The following is a 21844-nucleotide window of genomic DNA, read 5'->3' as shown; positions in this document are numbered from 1 at the left end:
TGGTGTTTTCTGTTTCTCTATCATAGTTTACACCCAGAGATATGATGGCTCCAAAGAGACATCACAGATCTGAGGGGCATGACCTGGACATCATGAGAGCCACTTCAGTTGGAGAGATAAAAATACAACTGGACAACATAAAATGTAATTAATTATCTCATAATGAAAATGAGCTGTCCTTTCTTCTGATTTTGAGGTGAAATGTGACCTGAACATGCCAAAATCTTTTTTTTTATTTCGAACAAAAACAAATGAATTATGCAAACTAATTACTAATAATTGGTAATTGTAAGAACTGTTTATCAGGGTAATTAAAGAGGATTATGGGAAACTTGAAACTATTGTGTCAGATGTAACCAATAGTAATTACGTTGTAATTCATAAACATCATCAGACAAGGAACGAATCATGAGATGTTATGGAGCACTTCATCAAAATGCTGCACACAAATACAGGACAGATTTAATTACAAATTAAGGTACCTTTTATTGCAAACATTTGAGGACTTTGGCACCTGCAAGGCACAGAATACACTTTTATGAGAGAACAGAGTCGAATGGGTCTGCAAAGGAACTGGGGAAAACAATTTCATTTTCACATAGGAAATTCCTTTCACAGAAAGGACAAAGTCTAGCTGCAAACATAAAGGGTAAACAATACATGGAGTCCATGTGTGATCGGCTGTTATCTGCAAGCAGAACCGATGCAAGTGTTCAGTCACCATGAAATCCAACAGCAACCAAAATCATTAGACAGTTTGGCCATTTCAGATTCACTGCTGCTTTTCAAAGGGGAAGGAGAGATGAATGTGAAGACGGGTCAGGGCATCTATATGTACTGTACTAGTGTTCAGCAGAACGCACTAAGTCATGACACGAAGACCCACATGCACATGAGCTTTTAAGTGCTGTTCATTCAAAGCCTTTCAAACCACCCATGCAATGAGGAGCATTTAACTAGAAGTGGGTTTCCATGTCTAACTGCACTGATCTATGCAAATTCTTCATGTTTAGTGTCTACCTCCCCTACTGTTCACACACACTCTCTTTCTTGTTTAGATGGAAGAATTGCATGTTGCAACCTTTACATAAAGTTTCTAATACTGTCTCCCGTTAACAGCTTAATACTGACAGGCAACACACCATTAAAACACACACACACACACACAGCAGTCATTCTTTATAAAACTATATAATAAAAGACAAACTTCCAGTTAGACAAATAAACAATCAACAGACAGATAAAGAAAATGGGAACCTCTAAAGGAAGGTCTATGGAAGACTTGACCCGATCAGCATCAGTATCAGCTGTGTGCAAACGTCTCTAAACAAGAGCCGCGGCGGCTTGAAATCCCATCAGTCGTTTATTCTGCGGGGCGGCACACCCCGGCATAGGGCCCTCTGATTATGATGCTCCCATGATTCGGTGGCCACAATCCCAAAAAGTTCATTAGGTTTAGTGTTATTCTGGGAGACAAGACTGGGGCGTTTCCTTAGAGATGAGGGTGGAAGTAAACAGGAGTGCAGAAACTTTAGTTTTATGTTCTGAGAACCTGCATAGTGAATTCAAGGCACTGAGGGTTTATTTAGGGCAGCACACACAAACACACATAAACACATTTTTGGATACTTTGGTAAGGCAGCTTTTTCGAGATTTTAATATTTTGGCATTAGGATGGTGCAGATTCTCTTGCTCGTTTTGGATACACACGCGCACACACGTACTAAATGACCTTAAATGGATAGTTCGCCCAAAAACGAAACAATTCTGTCATCATTTACTCACCATAATGTCGTTCCAAACCTGTATGACTTTTTTTCTTATGTGGAACACAAAAGAGTCATTTATCAGATCGTTTATGCTGCTCTTTTCCATACAATGAAATTAAATGGTAGATAGGGCTGTCAAACTCCTAAAAATACAACCATAAATCCATAAAAGCTATCGTATGACTATAGACCCTAGTCAGGGTAAACACCATATTGAATATAACAGGACAGTTCACCTATAAAAAAAAACAGTTCCCCTTCATGTCATTCCAAATGTTCCAAATGAAGAATGTTTTCTTCAGAATATCTTCTTTTGTGTTCCACAGAAGAAAGAAAACTATATAGGTTTGGAATGACATGAGGGTGAGTAAATGATGACATAACTATCATTTTTGGATGGACTATACATTTAACACAGATGAAAACGAGGCTGTAAAAGATTGCGCTGTCCTAGAGCACACCTAGATCAAACTCACTACTTTCAAAATTGTTTTATGGACTTATAGCGTAGCGTTTTGAATGGTGTAAAAGAAGAGTACAATCCATTTTATCTTTTACAGCCTAGTTTTAATTTCTTTCAAAAAAGAAAGAAATAGCGCTACCCGGAATAAGGTCTACAGCACACAAGACTACTTTTATGATGCTTTTGCATTCTTTTTCATCGTAACAGCATGGAAAAATGCAACCAGCAGAGTAATCTGAATTTCTCCTTTTGTGTTCCACAGAGGAAAGAATGTCGGGTTTGTATCGAAGTGTGAGTAAGTAACTAATCACATAATTTATGTTTTTCCGTTTACTATCCCTTCAATAATAACATCCTGTAATTCATAATTTGTTCTGGGGCTCTTTTCAATGCTCTCTGCGTTACACCACGAACTCTGGTTCTGCTTCAGTGGTCATGTGGTCTGTGGTCAGATCTTCTCGGTCCAGATCCAGAGAGAAATACTTGCTGGTTCTCTTGATGGGAAACGTGTGCTGGTTATTCCGGATCCCGGCGCACTGATCCGCAAGTCCCTGGTACCCACAGCCGACCGGGTCCCCGAGGTCTGGCTCGCAGCCGAACGTATAGCTATGTGCGGTGTCCTGGCAAAGCTCCGCCCACTCCTGACAGTTCCTCTGGAACAGACGAACGTCGTCAAGTGATTGGCTGTGGCGGTCTGTGGAGCTCTGGCCCTTCCTGCCCATCGCCGTCTAATAAAACAAAGACAACAAAACCAACGTCAGCAATAAGGAAACCAACAAGCCGCATTAAAACACAGAAATCACCGACTACACTAACTCTCAACTAACCCTAAAATCTCAGAGAGCGGTTAGCTGTACACTCACATGAATTCACAGATGAGAAACGACAATGCTGTTGGGTGTAGGGTAAGGCTGCCCTAAACAAATACTGTTAAGAGGAAGTGGGGTTACCAGCACTGTTAAAAGAGATTACAGAATTACTCAACAGAAGATTGATACAGCTCAAAATGCAGAGTTGACGTCCTCGGTTTAACTTCAGCGGTTGAGAACTTGAGACAGTGTCGTTCAACAGCTGTTATGCATTGAGTGTTTGTGTGTGTATAGTTGCACCTGAGGGAGACACTCGATGCTCTGGCCTCTCATTCTCACTATGGTCTCTGATGAACTGGATGTGGAAGAGCCGACTTCCTTCACCACTAACCCTGAAAAGCACAAACACATATACAACATACACATAAATCATTAACGTAATCATTCTTTCTCATTTGAAGGTTACTGTACTAGTCAGACTAGGGTTCAAAATTAGTAGTTGATAAAAACACCTCTGCCTTCAAGCCTTTCTCAATTAAGTAAACACTGCTTGAATTTGGATTCTCACACTTTTTGAACAGTGATTTCCCTAGCACTGTAAAAATTGCCATGGCTTTGGGTAATTTATCAATGTCCAAAGACTTTTCCAGGTCTGGAAATCATCATTTAAAAGTGTCCTACATACCGCCATGCCCTTCATTCACCCTGGGAAGTTCCAGGACAGCAAGAATTTGACTGACAAACTGACTTGGCACTGAAAGGTCACAGATTGACTCAATCTAAAGCTAATGCCTCCAGAGATGACACAGCTTGTATTTACACACCTGTCAGCAACAGGTGTGGTCGTTACACCTGAACCCACTAATTAAAAGAGGTGCTCTGTATTCTGTTCTTTGGCACTGTGGGTAAATCTCACAAAAACACATCGTTTTTTTTAAAACACATTGTTCTGCATTGCGATCATTTGCATCATGGTGTGTGTTTGTGCGTATATATAGGGTATAACAGGGCTAAAGGCACCGTGGGGGAAAAGGCGCCTGTGATTTGATTTTCCTCTAAACCACTAGATGGCACAAACACATACCGCAGCACTTTACGAAACATCCGCTTTTCAAGATGCACGTGAAAATTTGTCTGATCTTTGACGCGATCGCAGGCATCTAATATTTGATGTTTTTTTTAAATGTTGCAGATTTAAGTAGCAAATGAGAATCGATAAAATGTATATTTTGAGACAAAGGTCGACTTAATGGTTTTCAGTTTTGTTCAAGGTAAATAAACAATAATGGAAGAATATGTAAAAGTATGGTATTTTTACCCCAAGTAAAAAGCGCATCTGCTGTCAGGGCGAAAGGCACAGTAATTAACATGATAATAAATATCTGCCTGACTTTTCCCATTTGTTGACATGACATGGTTAGATTCAGATGGTAAATATCATATATTAAGTTGGGTGTTCACCTTAGAGATATTACCAATATTTATAATGAAACAATCATATTTAAAAAAATATGATATTAATCATATCATATGATAAAATATAATGTGTAACTTGCCTAAAGTGATCGTTTTGAACATTATTAAAACATATTTTAGCTAAAGTATTTGTATAAATACCGTGTGCCTTTTGCCACGTGTGTGGAGTAAAAAGCCCACCTTGCCACCTCAAATATTTATACGTTTTTTTTAATAAAATGAACCACTTTTATGATTTATTTTCACACAAAATCTATTCCTCCATCAATGTTCAATACAAACATATATATTTTTTCTGCATTCATACACTTTGGGAATGTTTTTTTCTTAAGGTGTGCCTTTAGCCCCGTTGTACCGTATATATATATATATATATACGGTACACGTATGTACACACACACGTACACACACACACACAGTGGATCAAAACCTTTCAAAGTTAAACATGAATTTTGAACAATACCCGTTCTTGTCTTAGGACAACTTTGATTAACTTTTTTGATCCACTTCAAATGTTGACTACTTATATATATGCTGATTTGATCATGAGAAGGAATGTTTCTTGAGCACCAGTGTTAAAAACAGTTGAGCTGCTTAATATGTTTGTGGAAATGGATGATTCTTTTTATTAATAGAAAGTTCAAAAGAACAGCGTTTATTTAAAACAATAGTTTTGTAACAATGTCAGATTCTTAACCGTCACTTTTTCAAGTTAATGCATCAAGCCTAAACTATTAACATAACATAACCTATATGCATACCGGAGCATCCGTTGTTCTGTGCTGACAGCATGTCCTCTGTAATGTGGATACATAGTTCCTGGTTGAGTTCTAAATCATGAAGATCTTCACAAGTTTTTGGATCATCAACCAGCATCTCAATCTCTTAAGAAAAACACAAACAAAGATTTGATCAATGCAGCCATTTAATCATACAGCATTTATTATTGATACTGTTATTACTAATGTAATGAGTCTTTGAGTTGCCATTTAACTGTGTCTCCTACCATCTTCATCCAGGCAGTGCTCCTTGCTGCTGCTCTCGATGCCAGACGTGTGTGTGCTGGCATGACTGGTGTTGGAAGACGAGTGTGCTCTCAGCGGTCGGTGGGGTGTGTTTGTAGGGGTTCGGAAACTGTCGGTGTCGACGCCGGATGTGCGGGAGCTGCCATGACTTGTGGTGGAGTGTCGTGAGAAGGGATTGGGTCGTGACGTGCTGCCAGCACTGCTGCCGCTGGCACGTGAACGCTGCTCCAAATGATCCATGTCCGCCTCCAGAGCATCACTGATATACGACTCCCTGTACTGCTTCTTTTCTGAGAACACAGTTTAATAATGTCAACCATATACTCCAGGTCCTTTGCAAAACAAAACAATAATAATTTCATGACAAAAAAATTCATGCTGCTGAGAATTACTTTGTTGATATTCATTATCTTGTGTCACGTGTGTAAAGTCAGTGTTATTTAATTTGATCAATATTTTGAATTAGCATTTATTGTTTTCATGATCATTTTACTTTCATTTTTAGCTATTTTGTTATGTGCGTAATTTTTATTTTTTTATATAAATATTTTATTTCAGTTTTAGCTTTTAAATTGTATTTATTTCCAGTTAATAATTTTAGTTCTTCAACTTAAGCTTATTTCAGTTTATTGCCAATGCAATAGTTTTTCAACTAGATCAATTATGTTTTATTTTATATGTACAGTATATGCCAATAAGTTATGGTTGCCTTATCTGTCTGTATATCACAGATTTCATGTACATTTCAATTATTAACTTAGGAAACGTTCCTGTTACCGTATTGTGCATATTTGTAAGATACCTTCATTTTCCTCTAGTCGCCGAACTTGCTTCAGCACAGGCTGTAGGTTCATATACAATCTGTGGCTGTTGCTGAGCAGCTGCAGGAGGTGTCGTGAACGCAGAGGACAGCCTGTGTAGTAGATGAGCTTCCTGGCTGAAGGCAAACCATCGGGAAGAATCTCAAACCTCTTCCCCTGTGGAAAGGAAACGGGTCAAAGGTTGATTCATCTGAAATGTAAACAGTGACCCTAATAGCACAGAATTATACACTTGACATTTAAATCATACTAATAAAGTACTGTAATACTGACCACAAACACCAGTTTTCCCACATTGGTCCAGGGAAAATCATATAAGAGTTGCCTGACAGTTCCCACATTCTTAAAAAAAATCAAATTGAACCATCACAACATAGAAATGCACAATATATATATTCGAAAAGAGCAGTATTTTTTGCAGTTTGCTGTCCAATCTCACTCAGTAAGTGTTCAAACAGCATACCTGGAAAATCTGAATCCCACGTAAAGTCAGTCCCAGAGATAAAGAGGCCTCTAACTCTTTCTTATCCTGACAGAAAGAACATTTTTCATTATGTTCAAAAATCACACTGCATGTGCACTTACACAAACTGTCAATAGTTCTTCTCTGACCTTGTAAAGGCGGTAATAATGAACAGTCACGTCGTCCAAGAGCGCTGCTTCCTTTATGTACTTCAGCTGGGCCTCTGATGCTGTAAGGGCAAACTGTTCTTTGTGCATGTTTGGAATATGACGGAGAATATAGTCACATCCTCTCTTAGAAATTACCTAGAAAAGAGAGAACCGAAATAATAATAAAGCACACATTTAGATTTTTTTAAATAATTTTATAGAGATTGAACTCATTTGATTTAATACAAGACATTTAATACAGTAGAATATTTTTGATCTGATCAAAACTAAACTTAAAACTATTAGTTTTCCATGACTTCATAAGATTTTAATTTCCATAATATTAAAATACAATCATTTAAAAACTAGTTACTTGCCAGTAGTTTAGTAACTTTGTTAGGAACACAACAAAATGTGTGTGTGTCATGAGTGTCACTGTGTGATTGGCATGGTAATGGGTATGACAATGTTGACATGTTTGGTCTTGGCGGAACTTGGCTGTATCCAATACATACACGACACACTGCTGTGAGCACTCAAGCTAGGAAAAGTGGGTTTCTGAAAGCGCGTTGCATTGCTTAATGCAAACAAGTATTTGAAGGTTGAGCACGCAATCTCATGGGCTACTGATACAGCAAGAAACAATCAGCTGTGCCCTATAGATAATGATGTGATTACGACCAGGTTGAGTTAAATGACCTATTAGCCTGGGCCATCTAGAGTTTCATGACAGAACTTTGCATTCATATATACTATGAATGAATGAATGAATGAATGAATATATATATATTAGATAGATAGATAGATATGTGTGTATATATATATTAGATAGATAGATAGATATGTGTGTGTGTATATATATATATATATATAAAAAAGATAGATAGATATGTATGTACGCATGTATGCACACACACACGCATACATACATACACACATACATAACATTTTCTCAGTTCACCCATCAATTGCAGGTGACCTTACCTATAGCATCTCATACGGAATTATTTTTTCTTTTTTCCAACCAAAATATATCTTAAATATATGCTAAATATGTCTTGTAACAGTGCAGCTCAACGTAAATGTATTTAGTTTAAACCTTCATTTACCAAAATGTATTTCAGGGGCAAGAAAATACACTTCCAATCTTACAGTAGCCTATATTTAGGCTAAATGCAAATGTAGATGGAATAGCCTACTAGAGATCAAAACGATCAAAAAGATTTATAATTTAATAATGTTAAAAAAAAATATATATATATATATATATATATATATATATATATAGTGTATATATATATATCTGGATTTATACAAATATACCGCAGATTTAGTCCTAGTTGACAGCCTTGGCTACAGCGATGTCCCTGAACACGTATAAAAACACAAGAATCCTCAGCACAGTGCTGTCAGCAGTCTCTGTAATCTGCCAGTTTTACAGCACAGTCTATCTCTGACTGCACCATCCTGCAGTGAAGGAGCGCCTCACACCATGTGTGTCCAGATGATAGCACAGCTCAGCAAGCTTGAAGCTAATGCACCCAAGATTCTCTCTAAAAGCTTTCAACTATTTTTAACATCAATCCCCTACATGCACTGATAAATAAAATGTTTGTTTTTTTCTACAAAAAGCTCTGTTCAATGTTGCTGAAATATTTAAGGACAACACAGTGCAGCCCATAAACCACACACAGAGGGCGGTCAGGAGCGAACACACGTTTAACAAGCTTGATCAGCATAATGGTTCATCAGGAAGTAGTTTAATGGGGTGCTGTGCAGACTTACCCAGGAGGGGAAATAAGCTTCCGGCTGAAAATAGGCACCAAAGTGTTTGTTCCGTTTGAAGTTTCCCAGGTCAGCCTGCAGCGCAAATGCAGCCAGAAGGAAATAAGCCTCTTCTCTCTGGATGCACTGAGACTGCAGTACCTGCTTCCGCAACTGCCAATAGTAATAATACCGTGCCATGCGATCGCTAAAACAGATAGACACATATAGAACATATTCAGTCATTTTTCTATAGACATTTTGAATGTATACACTACCGTTTAAAAGTTTGGGGTCAGTACGATTTATGCTTTTGAAAGACGTCTCTCATGTTCACCAAGGCTGCATTTATTTGATCAAAAATACAGTAAAACTGTAATAATGTGAAGCATTATTACAATAAAATAATTGTTTTCATATTATAAAATGTCATTTATTACTGTGATGGTAAAGCTGAATTTTCAGCATCATTATTCCAGTTTTCCGTGTCACATGATCCCTCAGAAATCATTCTAATATGCTGATTTGGTACGTAAGAAACATTTCTTATTATCAATGTTGTAATATTTTTGTAGAAACCTTAATACTTTTTCCCAGAATTCTTTGATGAATTTTTGTAACAATGTATTTGCTGTCACTTTTTATCAACTTTCATGCTTGCTGAATAAGAGTACTAAAAGAATCTTACTGACCCCAAACATTTGAACGGCAGTGTAGATGTGTAGATGTCTCACCTGATAAGTCTTCCATTTTCAACATAATACTGTGCTCTGAAGTGAATGATCATTGGAGGTCCAAACTGGTCAATTCCCTGCAGTTGGTAAGAATTCTGTCAAAGTGTGCAACAACAACACAAATTTCCCCCAAGAAAATCAAATTCTGCTTGCATGATACCTTGCTGGCTTCCCGTTTCCACTCTTTTGGACAATATTTTGACAGTTTCTGTCCCAGTTCCATATATATGTGTTCATTATCTAGGAGAGAAAGCACACTTAAAATACACAGAAACGCACATGCATTTAGGTCTTTAATGTGTGTATATGTAATGGATAATGTGGGAAAATTACAAACAGCATCCGGTAATTAATTACAGCAAAATAAACCCTGACAGAGTGAGTCAAGACCCCAATGCAAAGCAAAAAATGCAATAATACAATTGTCAGACCATATATTATCCCAAAAATTAATGGAATAAATGGAGAAAAAACATTTTTATTTGAGTTGAAATTATTTTATGAAGAGAATAAAGACGCAACACAGAGTGATACAACAGACCTGAAACCCCAAGGATGTCAATATCAGAAATCTTTGACCTTGTGGGGACATTTTTTGGTTCCCATGAGGAAAACAGCTTATAAATTATAAGTGTGTGTGTGTGTGTGTGTGTGTGTGTGTGTGTGTGTGTGCGTGTGTGTCTTACTCTGAATAACACTGAGGCCAAACAGATGACAGTCCTTCAATCTAAGCAGATCACAGACCTGCACCAACAACTCCTGACACACAGTCTTAACCTGAGAGAGAAGAACAAAGATGGTATGAGAGATCACCTGTATTACAGAGAAAGAAAGGATATAGAGTGTGTTTTTCAGTGGCGGAACAGGTTTTACTTTTCAATGTCTGTAATAGTACTCAAAAAAGCAGCTTCTCCAACTATATTAAACCATGAAATTACAAAAAAAAAAAAAAATAGAGCTGTATTTTTACAATATTTAATAGTGATCAGGAAGAGCTCAGAATGCTCCTTGCGGGATGCAACATCGGAGCGGGACCCTAAATGACATGTTTAGAGCATGTTGTCTATCAAAAACAATCTTTGCATATATGATTCAAATAGATAAAGATAATTGTAATTGCCACATTTTTTATGAAATCATGGAAGAAGCTGTGCTTTCCGTGCAATCGTCACTGGTGTGCGTGTCATTAAGTGCATGGAGTTGTACTTACACTGACTATTACGTTGAGCGTTTCATCATTCGGGAGGAACACACACACACACCGGCGGTCCTGCATCATCTTGTTATTGTGGAAAGTCAGTTTGCTCATCTTTAAGAGGCTGCAGCCTGTAGATTCGTGCCCCTCACTGGAGCTCCACCCCTGAGCACCTCCCAGTCACAATGGGTTTAGATAATTTAGACACACACACACATAAAAAAAAAAAAAAACATGCACGCGATCCTCCGACCAGAGAACTTAAACCTCACAACTGTTTCAAACCAACAGTTTCTCTTGCATCAACAGTCACACCACACAAACACACAGCAGATCCACCGTCAGACTCTGAAAAAGATAGAAAGACAAAAATAAATGAGTTTAACAGGCGTACAACTAGAAACATCATGCATACCGCCAGGCGGCTCTCCAAATATTTCACTGAAACATTACACAGCTATAATTTACTGGATCTTGAAGGGAACACATAAGACGGGATAAATCTCTTTTTATTCACAAAACAGAAAACAAGGAAAGCTGTTTTTGATAGTGATGGACAGTTGTGTGTACATTCCACACGACAAAACTCACATTCTGTACTCTGCATTTATATCTGGGTAGAAAATATGGCGCACTACAAATTTGTCACTTCTTTCTGTCATTGCATTGCTCATTTTGAGCATTACAGCATCTTTTGTCAAGTATAATGTACTGTCAGCTGGTCATAAAGCTTATATAAACATTAAAGTTACTGTCCACGATAACTGTACATTATCCCTCTTATTACATGGCTGCTTATCAAATAAACGCACAGACATGTAATATTGATAAGTGTTGAAATCTTTTCATTTTCTCTTTTTGTAGATTAAACAGTCCATAACAATATTAAAAACATTCTGCATAACAACATGGCAAACGATATTGAATATTATTGATCTGACTGCACTGACACTATTTGACAACTGAGCTGGATGATGACATCACTGTTTTCTGCAGAGCTGCTTTAAAGCAGAATTGAAGTCATTTAATAATTGATGATCTTTACAATGGAACTGAAAAAAACACTGAATTGACTTCAGCAGAACAATGACACTTTTTTTTCCTTTTTAGAGTTGCATTACAGCCAAATTGAACTGTTTGCATTATTGAATTATTTTTCTGTTGATCACAGTAAAAGCTTCTTTGAAACAATCTGTATTGTATGAAGCGCTATAAAATAAAGGTAACTTGACAAACACAAATACAATATTAATTTAGCCTAAATATTATGTTATTAATCTTCTTCAGGCCAAGTTACTTTTTTCTGCAGACTAGTTTCTACAGACTAGTTTTCCGTTTAAGTTCTTACCTGATGTCATAAACTTTAAAGTTTTTCCACAGATTTTCTATAGATTGAGGTCTGGAGACTGGCTAGGCCACTCCAAGACCTTAAAGGTGAACTAAGTAACTTTTTTACCTTAACTGAACAGCTTCAGAGTCATTGGAATGGTTATATTACTTAGTTGGGGTTGAATGGTGGTCGTTTCGCACCCCCCTGGTGCCCGTGAGCGGAAAATCCGCACTTGCAACTTTGGGCCGCCGGCCGCCGCGTCAGAAAGTATCGCGTGATATCAGGTCTCGCGATGTGAACAATTGCTTTACGGCCAAAAGAAATCTGCTAAAATGCTGTCATTATTGCGCTCCCTCACGCTGTCCGAACCCGAATGAAGAAGACGTTTTAAAGAATGTCCCATCTCCTTTGATGTCGTTGATCTACTAGCCTCTGGTATCTGAGAATCGCCAACGAGTTTTTACAACAGTGTTGTCAAATATCTATCCCGAAGCTGTGGGGGAGCTCTAGAGAGAAACCTGCGAGCAAAAAGCGAGAATACAGCGAAGAAATCCCGAAACTACTGAGCCCCGCTTTAAAGCTACACTGTGTAGGATTTTCTCCCATCTAGTGGTGAAATTGTTTATGACTACCAACTGAATATTACTTTCTAGCCCCTCCCATTCCGAGAGCGTTTTAACTCCTACGGTGGCCGTATTATTTCAAATCTGCCGGCAGTCGTGAGTAATCTCCCCCTCGCATTCGTCACGGTGCCACTGAGTGTCAAAGCGCGAAAGGCAAAGCTTGAATTTCCAGGTATGTCCCTCTTTGGCTAATGTATTTTCAAGATGGAGGCGCAACATGGCTGCCGCCATTCGAGCGACTCGCTCGTATCTATTCTAAATGGCAGATTCTACGCTTACGAGAATACTTGATTAGTTGGTAGAAGTAATTACACATTAATGAGCACATATCATTTTGAATCAATTAAAAAAATTACACAGTGTAGCTTTAACTCATGTTAGGATTCAACAACTCTCTAAATGATTTTAGATATTTTGGGACATAAAATTCACCTGCTCAGTGATTTTAGATATTTTGGGACATAACATCTGCCTACACAGACATGAAACACTAAAAGACTGTCATCTCACTATCTCTGTCTCCATCAGTATCTGTGATATTAGCACATCTCAAATTACTAAAAATAGGCCATATCAAATTTAAAGGAATATTACATGTTATTTTCAAACATATTTCCTTAGTGTATATAAACTAACATTTGCAGAAATATACTATGATCAAGCTGACATATGTTTGAATGTAAGCTTAACATATCAAGAATGGATTGCCTTAAACCTCACTCTATCTATAAAATAGGCCAAAAAATAAAAATCAACTAAATGGAAGTCAGTTTAGTCCTGGTTTTAAATTTGAAGATTTAAATTATTTTCTTTGCTGCCATATTGCTCCACTAATTGATATTAAAATATTCGTTGTAGTTTGTGGAACTGCATGCACTGGTACGACATTTTCTCAGCTCTCTTGGCTGGACTTTATTAAAGCTCTTTCTATTGTAATAATAAAAGAAAGTATATTTTGAAAAAATCAGGCAAAATGCAAAATGGAGTAGCGAGAAGACTTTGCATGAGAGAGAGACAGAGAGAAAAGGAAAATGTGCAGCAGTCAGGAGAATTCCACCCAACATCTGCTTCTCATTCCAACAATAGAGGCCTTTGATTCTCTCACACACACACACACACATACTCTGCTGCACTTACTTCAGATGTGTAATGTCCATATGCATACATCAGATGACAATGACGTGGATTTTGGCTTTTCATATTACGGTTTGGAGTTCATAAGGGATCGACTTTTAACAGGTTTCTAGAAACATTGCATTGACTAATAGTTGAAGCCAAGCAGGCAAGCGGCTCAATAACGGCCATAAAATCATATAATATATGACGTGACTCATCAAGGTTACATTTTGAGGCCATTTTAATCTGGCATTGCTAAGTAGGATGAAAACAGAATGGAAGAGAGGATTGCATGATTCCACAATTTGTCAGGATGTGTGACGTTATGCGTGACGTTATGTGCGCCATTTCTTTGCTGAAAGGAAGGAGAAACTTCCTGGATTTTTTTTTTTTTAGACAAATAAAACCCACATAAGCATAAAAGGTTCCCATCACAGACTGTTATAATTTGCTACAGTATTAAGGTCTATGTTACGCCTGTCATCCCTGTCATCCCGCTGTAAAAGCTCGTTTTGCCTCAAGGGATCAAATCTTACCTTATCTTAAAAGACGACTGCTGAAGTGCTGGGGTTTAGCTTTTACAAGCACTCTTACATCATCCACTGCGCCTTTACCTCTTGGAAAGGAAACATTTAGAACCAATGCAGACAGAAAGCCCTTCTAGCAAAGTGGAGGAAAATTTACTGAGAAAGATCTAGCAAAAAAACAAAAGCAACTAAGCAAGCATGGTAGAATGAGTGGTAAGGAAATGCCACCGATAGGTGGAATCCGCATGTCCGGACCTGCTCAGACACTGTTGGTCCACAGTTATTTAGTGTGATTCTAATCCCAGACACATTCCCCTTTTCACATGCACTGAACTGTTTCTTCATGCCACAGTAGAAGACACAACCAGAGGAGTAGTTGGTCTTACATCATCTGAATCTGTACACCTGTTCTTAAATTCATTGTAGAAAAATCATTGAGGAAAGCAGATTTGTTCTACTTAAACATAACACAAAAGATACGGAAAGACTTTGGCATTAATCCAAAATAATAAAGGATAAAAAAAAAGAATCTGGAGTCAGTCTATTAAACAGTGTTTAACTTGTGGTCATTTGATACACTTGTGTTTTCTGCCAACTATGATACAGCTTAACTGTTATTACTTATAGGGTGAATTCAGGTTGATAAATTGGGACACTTTTTGCCATTGGGAATAGTAGTAATGTTTTAAATATGCAATATGTTTTGCAATAATCCAGCTGTAATCCTCTTCCAAATTAAATTTAGGGCAAATAAAATAACAGTAAAATGGACTAGATATAGAAAAAAAACTTTTTGAATTGTACTGTGCTTTGTAACTAACTATACAAAGATTTTACGAATGTCTTTTTTATAACATAACCAGTACACTGTAAAAAATGAATCATGAGTCTTGTAATTTTCATTAAAAAAATTAAGGTGATAATTAAAAAATATTGTGTATATTTTATTAAGAAAATTGTGGTTCAGTGTTTTATTGAAAATACACTAATAAAACCAAGAGATACATTTTCCTAATTGTTTTAAGGACACAGTTTTGGGCGTTGAACTGAGGAACTGATAAAATCAAGGAAAAAAGGCTATTTATTTTAAGAGAATTACCTCAATTATGCAGTTGTATTTAGACGCCATTGTTAGTTCCCTTCCCATCATGCTTTGCACATGGCTGGAAATGGAGAGTAAATATTGAGTAGATATTGTTTTTGAGTAAATTAACATCTGTTAATGTTTAATGTTCAGTTATGTTTGACATTTGAAAAAGTTTCTATTATGTTAAAGTTACGTTACCATTGTGCAGAAGAGTAGGGGTTATGGTTAGGTTTGAATAACTGCATGTATTAATACTGAAGCATGATGCTTTGTTCATTGAGCAATAAGTCAATGCTAATGCTAAATAACTCTGCAGTAACAAGTTTGTTGCTGTGCAAGCAGCAGTCTTTTAATAATACGATATAACTCAAAGTCAAATATAAACAGGCCATCTCCGTTCACTTGATTTGACAGTAAAAAAAATACTTAAAATAAAAAATTTCACTAAAAATATTCAATTCATTATGTCATAGACTAAATAAAGTAAGGAATTTTACATGATTCATTCAGGTAGATTCCATGAAAGAAACCAAGCCTTAACTACTCACAAATATTGTGTAATAGTGTTACCATCATTTTTGGAAGTAAACAGCAGTAAAAAATGTTTACAGTGTAGTAAAACGTAACCATAAGATCTTTGTCTAGATCAACTGTAGATTGAATAAACACTTAGATGACTTTCAATATGACCTAATTTCAGGTCAAACCATTTTAAACCACACCTGTCAGAATAATTACTGAAAAAAGATCAAAGAGTAATTTTTTGTGTGTGTGTGTGTGTCCTTGAGCATTATTTGTAATTAAAACTTTAAAAGACTAAATAAAAGACATATAGTCCCCATAAACATCTCAATCATATTAATTATATATATTTAATCATATTAAATCATATTTATGCTCTCATGTATTGTACACTGTTTTTTTAAAGAAATGAATACTACTATTATTTCAGCAAGGGTGTATTAAATTGATCAAAAGTGACAGTAAAGACGAGCAATCATAATGTTACAAAATGTTTCGATTTTAAATAAATGTTGTTGTTTTGAAGTTGAACTCTATTCATCAAATAATCCTGACAAGATCTATCTCGGTTTAACTGTTTTCAACATTAATGATAAGGTTTTCTGAGCACCAAATCAGCATATTAGAATGATTTCTGAAGGATCTTGTGAAACTCACTGGAGAACGGGTGCTAAAAATTCATCTTTGCCATATCTCAACAACAAATTACCTTTTAAAAGATTTAGAATATCATATACAAAAGCTTTATGGTTTCAGGTTGTTTTTAAGCCATCCACACACTGCAGCGCTGTGTGATAAAGTGATTCTAAGTATATGGATCATCAGATTACTTTGACTTAAAAACATCTATAAAAGCTAAAAAGTTAATGATGTATTAAACACAAAAGCTGCGGGCTGAATCTGGATATTAGGCACCAAAACCCAAGCAAGACACTGAACCTATACTGTATCATTTTTTATACAGCCTCTTTCTTCACTGTTATTACGTAGAACCATTTTTCAACAGATACAAATTCTATTCAAGTTCATTAATAATATTAAATGAGTCTTTACACAGAGACTAATGTGTCACAGTATACCTCCATACATTCAAATAGAGCTTTTAGACAACATACTCTGACACAAGGATGATGTTAACACAGCTGTTGGAGAGGCAAGGCGACACAAAGAACTACATACACACCACATTAAAAGGACTAGGATGCTGCACATATGCAATAACAACAAACCTACAAACAATAGCAGTGTCAGCTTAACCCATCCAAGCGAGCCGGGAAACTAATCCATCTTAACCACTCCTACACTGCAACTGAGACAGCCAATCAAAGCGCTTGCTTTCTTTAAAATGTTAGAAAAAAAGAAAAGAAAAAAAAAGAAAAAAACATGTCAGGTCAGGTGGGAGATACAGTTTCTTCAATCACACGAAGAGGGAGATCATGAAGCCATGCTCACGTATATGGAAGATCAATCTTGACAACCTTTTTTAGAAAAAATAAATAAAATTAACCTAGATTTTTATGTCTTTCTCAACAGCACTATTTAGGTGGCCTATCTAGATTCAACCTGGCTGCAAGTCCCACCAATAATTAGAAATGCCCAAATTGTTCACAGAAGACGAGTGCGATTTCCAACACAACGTTTTATGCTCTATGATCTCCCAGCGCTGTTTCAGCTCCTATTCTATGGCTTATGGTAAATTACGAGCTGTCAACCTGAGCTCCTGCTGGGGCCGGTTGCACAAACTGCTTAGACTAGTCTTAAAAGTAAGTCATCTAATTTATTTTCTTCAAGAAGACTGGTGCCTACTTTTTAAAGTCAGTTACATAAAAAGGTAGATCGGTCTCATTTGAATCAGAAAAGAAAGACTGGTTACCCTCTTGACTAATTTCTAGCGGTCAAATTAGTTCTTAAGGCACAGTCTTAACATAGTGGCTAAGTTTATGCAACTGGCCCCAGATCACGCTCCAGATGTCTGATTGGTCTCTACTCTCTACACATCGTCCCTCACTATACACACACATACGTTTCCATTGGTTGAACTTTCAAATGACGTTGGAAAACACTGCGTCACGATCCCGGAAGTCCTATAGCTTTAGCCAAGCAGCATGTCATGTCACTCCAATGTCTTATGTTGTGTTCGGTCTCATTCGACATCAGCTGCTCTAAATGAAGATGTGTGATCTACTATGGTTTCCTAATGTTTCGAAGTTACAAACCAAAATGTGCCACAAAAACATTACACATGTGGTGGCAGCGCTTTTTCATTCAAATACTTACTTGGTATAGTTTGGTCTCTGACTGAAACAAATATGCTTATTGTATTCTGCTAGTTGAGACCTTTTCAACAATTTGAGACCAAATCTATCTGTTGTGTAGGATTTACAGATCACATTTTCAGGTAAAGCAGTTGTTTTCACGCTATGAAAATAGAGCACTTCTAATATATCTGCAAAATGTTGTTAAGTGATGGTCATATTCCCTATATTCACTGTAAAGCCAAGCTTCTAAGCTTTAAAATTACACCTATTTTGTGTTGGTTAAGTAAGTGGTTGATGGGTAAAGATAACTTGTTTACACTGATATTTCAGTGTTTCAGTTTGCTGTATATTAAAGGTTTAATTATATTAAAGGTTATTTATTTTGTGTACGTTCTGATCTCAGAAAAGTTAGTGCAATGTTTGCCGGTGTCACTGCTTTATGCACACACTGGAGCGCTTAATTTATATTTTAAATACTCATTATTATGCTTTAGTATTTCTCCCCCGACTAATCAACTAGTGGCTTAAATGAACGACTAACAGTCGACTAGGAAAATCTTTAGATTGAGCAAGCCCTATCATTTACATGATTCATGTAATTCATAACTGAATGTGACAAGACAAAGAACGTTTTGATTTTTTTCAACACAGACATAAAAATAAGCATGCATATTTTAAAATAAAACATTATCTGAAAATAGTTTAAATTGATTACTTCATAATTAGACCTAGAATTTAATTAACCGTTCTTATTTCTTTTTCTCTATTCCCATAAATCCCTTTTAATCCTTTAATTATTTAATTCCATTAAATGAAAAGTTTCATTTATAATTCCAAAATTATTTTGTTGATATTCTTCTCTTCTATTTAGACGTATCTGAGTGAAACGGCTTCTCAAACAAGAAATAAATGTAGGGCCAGACTTGATTTTGTCTGTCAGGAACTAACTAGATTGTTGGGTCAGATTACTATTGCACGATTACATCGTGTGATTGACAGGTTGTCCCGCCCTCGTGCCATTAAACACCTCATCAGAGAAGCGATGAGATGTCACTGCAAGAGGAGGGGCAGTTATTTTGTTCAATTATGATTTGTAAGATTTGTTAATGATCATTTAAAATAAATATTCCATTTAAAAAAAAAAATTTTCATGGTGACCAAGTATTTTTAGAGACATTTCCAAGTCAACGTAATTAGATGAGCCATTTTCTCCAGAATCGCGTAATCACACATCGGTTTGCACACAACAGACAAGTTACGCCAGAGAAGGCAGAGGAATCTTTACTCTCTGGGGAGAATTCTTTTTTTGAACATCTATTCTAGCTGCCTTCTGGCAAATACGACGAACACACCCACAAACACACGCACAAATGAAGGGCAGCTCAGCAAAGAAAACATCCTGAGGTTAAAAAAAAGGAAAGGAAAAGAAACAAAGGAGAGCAGAAAATACTTCCTGTCACCAAACCACCACAAACAAACACACAAGGCAAATTTAACATTATGCCCGGCAAAACTAGACCTCATTATTCTTCAGGGCACGGCATGAGAACACACACAGGATGTGACTACAGACCGACTCAGACAAACCCGCATCTAACTAAACACACTGACGAATTTGACACGTTTGGCTGGCAGGATGGAATCCTACTCTGGGTAAAAATCACAAACAATTTGAGATTCAAATGACAAAGTGATCATAACTTGAGTGAATTATGGGTGATCATTGAATACTTAAACCGTTTCAGTCCGGAGATTAAAGAAGCAACACTAAACTATAGGCTAAGTCAAATATACAATTGATCAACGGCTCAAAATGTTTTTAATCTCTCAATGAGTTATTGTCAAGGGGCCAATGGAAACGATCCCCCTGGTGGTAAACGGAATGATTGCCGTTTCAGAGGCCTACAGTTCAACCTTACAAATCTATCAATGTGTAAAGCGCATTAAAGATTTTCAGTGCTTATAGAAAATCACTGTAACACAAGAGAGGATAAACGTGAGACCCTTAAATCCCGGTCGGTGTAGAGTTGCACTGGGCTAATATTAAACCCGCCCTGACCGCAAAGAGGAAATTGTGAACATTCCTGAATACAGAAGAGACGAGGAGAGAGAGGGAAAATAAGAATTAACTTTTCCGATTCATGTCCTATTGTGATGCATTTAACTTTGCATGTTCTGTTGAGACTGAGATCACTTCCTGAGTGCTCGGGGTCCCCATGTTGTACATGTAAAATTATGACAATCAGCCTAAGTGATTGCTACCCAGCATAGTAATAACCCTTCTATTTATTTTGGGGTCAATTTTAACACACTGTTGAAAAATACAATAAATAATAAAATATATCAAAATTTTATAAATAAAAAAATACCTCTTCCACTGTACACGTGTCTTCATGTTTGATATGTGAAATCTTTGAAATCCCAAATTTACATAACATGTTTAAGACATTTTCTGAAACATTAGGCTAAATGTTATTGCAAAATTCAATATCAATAGCCAATATTTTAATATTAAGAATATTTCTGAGAAATAAAACATTTATCTGGGTCTCAGATCCCATACAGAAGTAAGCATGCCAATGATGCTCCAAAATGCAGTCTAGGTGGGCAACACATCAGGTTTTGAGACACAGCCAATGGTTCTTATTACAGCAGACCTTAACTTGGCCAAACTCCACATTACCGCGTTGGGCTGACTGGGTGCTATAAACCAACCCAAGTACCAACACATTACTCCAAAAATAGCCAGTGGTCAGTGGATGCCATATTATACTGATTTGAGCTTTAAAAAGCCCTTACAAAAATTAACATGGTAATCATAGTTTGCCTCAAAATACTACAAGCAATATCAACTAACGTTACCATAGAGAAACAATGCTTTTAGAATCGTGTCACTTTGTTGTGAAACATCTCTGAAAGCGGTGGCTAATGCCAAGTTGCCACAGTTTTACTATAGTAACATTGACTGTAATAGCTGGCTTCTTGGTGTAACGTTAAACTATGGTTCGTTACCATGGTAAATTTACAAAGAGGAGTGCAAACACACTGCTGTGTTTTGGTCAAGCTCCATCGAATCTAGTGTGTGCGAGTGTGCGCGTGTGTGTGCGTGTGCGTGATTTTGCGGGCCAGCGCTGCCACGTAGAATAAGTTATTTGGGAAATGCAAGGAGACTAAACCCTCTGTACATCCTGACCGCCATAAAGATTAAATAATAAAGTTAAAATATCAAAACTCACCTTTTTGGTGGCATTAGTTCTGCGTATTCCCAAAGTATTCCCAAACACACCTTCTTCCATGTAACTCTTGCTTTGATTCCTCTACAGCGCTCGCCAGTCTAGCACATAATCCCGAGCTGCGAACTCAACCCCATCGGGCTCCCCAACACTCACAAATCACTATACATGTGGAGGGAATTTCCCAACCGTGTGTAGGAGGGGTGACAAACACAAAAGGAATCGGCCGGAAACGCGTCTGTTACACGGTGTCTCTTTCCCTCAATTTTTAAAAGCAACGCAGCGGTTGTGAAATCTTTGTGCGATCGAGGTGTTTACATTTAACCAAGCGTGTACGAAAGACCACCCCTCTGCAGCTGACGTTGGTAGCGTCCACGGCTGCTCAACATACCTTTCCCTCAGCCTGCAGGAGAACCGACGAATCCTGATACTAAAGCGAGGGCTTACATTATGAATATTAATGAGGTCCTGTAGACGTTG

At 37.0% G+C, this 21844-nt stretch overlaps 1 protein-coding gene across 3 annotated transcripts; it reads right to left on the bottom strand.

Annotated features, from left to right (window-relative positions):
* Positions 1–464: 464 nt before the first annotated feature.
* On the bottom strand, positions 465–21771 carry frmd6 (FERM domain containing 6). 3 transcript variants are annotated; one of them, XR_014625541.1, is made up of 15 exons: positions 21368–21771; positions 10684–11016; positions 10160–10250; positions 9634–9713; positions 9474–9550; positions 8761–8947; positions 6976–7131; positions 6827–6892; positions 6637–6705; positions 6345–6519; positions 5524–5832; positions 5279–5401; positions 3342–3433; positions 3096–3187; positions 469–2960 (listed from the first exon to the last, which is right to left on the bottom strand). XR_014625541.1 is itself a non-coding variant. In XM_084390641.1 (15 exons), the coding sequence occupies exons 2-15, from the start codon at positions 10780–10782 to the stop codon at positions 2905–2907; spliced, it is 1644 nt and encodes a 547-aa protein (XP_084246767.1). In that variant the 5' UTR covers positions 10783–11016; positions 21368–21771; the 3' UTR covers positions 469–2904. The 3 variants fall into 3 exon arrangements, 2 of the variants coding, with proteins under 2 accessions (XP_084246766.1, XP_084246767.1); XM_084390641.1 differs by having other exon boundaries at positions 3096–3159; XM_084390640.1 differs by lacking the exon at positions 3096–3187 and having other exon boundaries at positions 465–2960.
* Positions 21772–21844: the final 73 nt, after the last annotated feature.

Source organism: Rutilus rutilus, assembly GCF_951802725.1.
Source record: "Rutilus rutilus genome assembly, chromosome: 20".
Classification (NCBI taxonomy): Eukaryota; Metazoa; Chordata; class Actinopteri; order Cypriniformes; family Leuciscidae; genus Rutilus; species Rutilus rutilus.
Note: the sequence above shows the minus strand (reverse complement) of the source record. Positions and strands in the feature narration are given on the sequence as shown.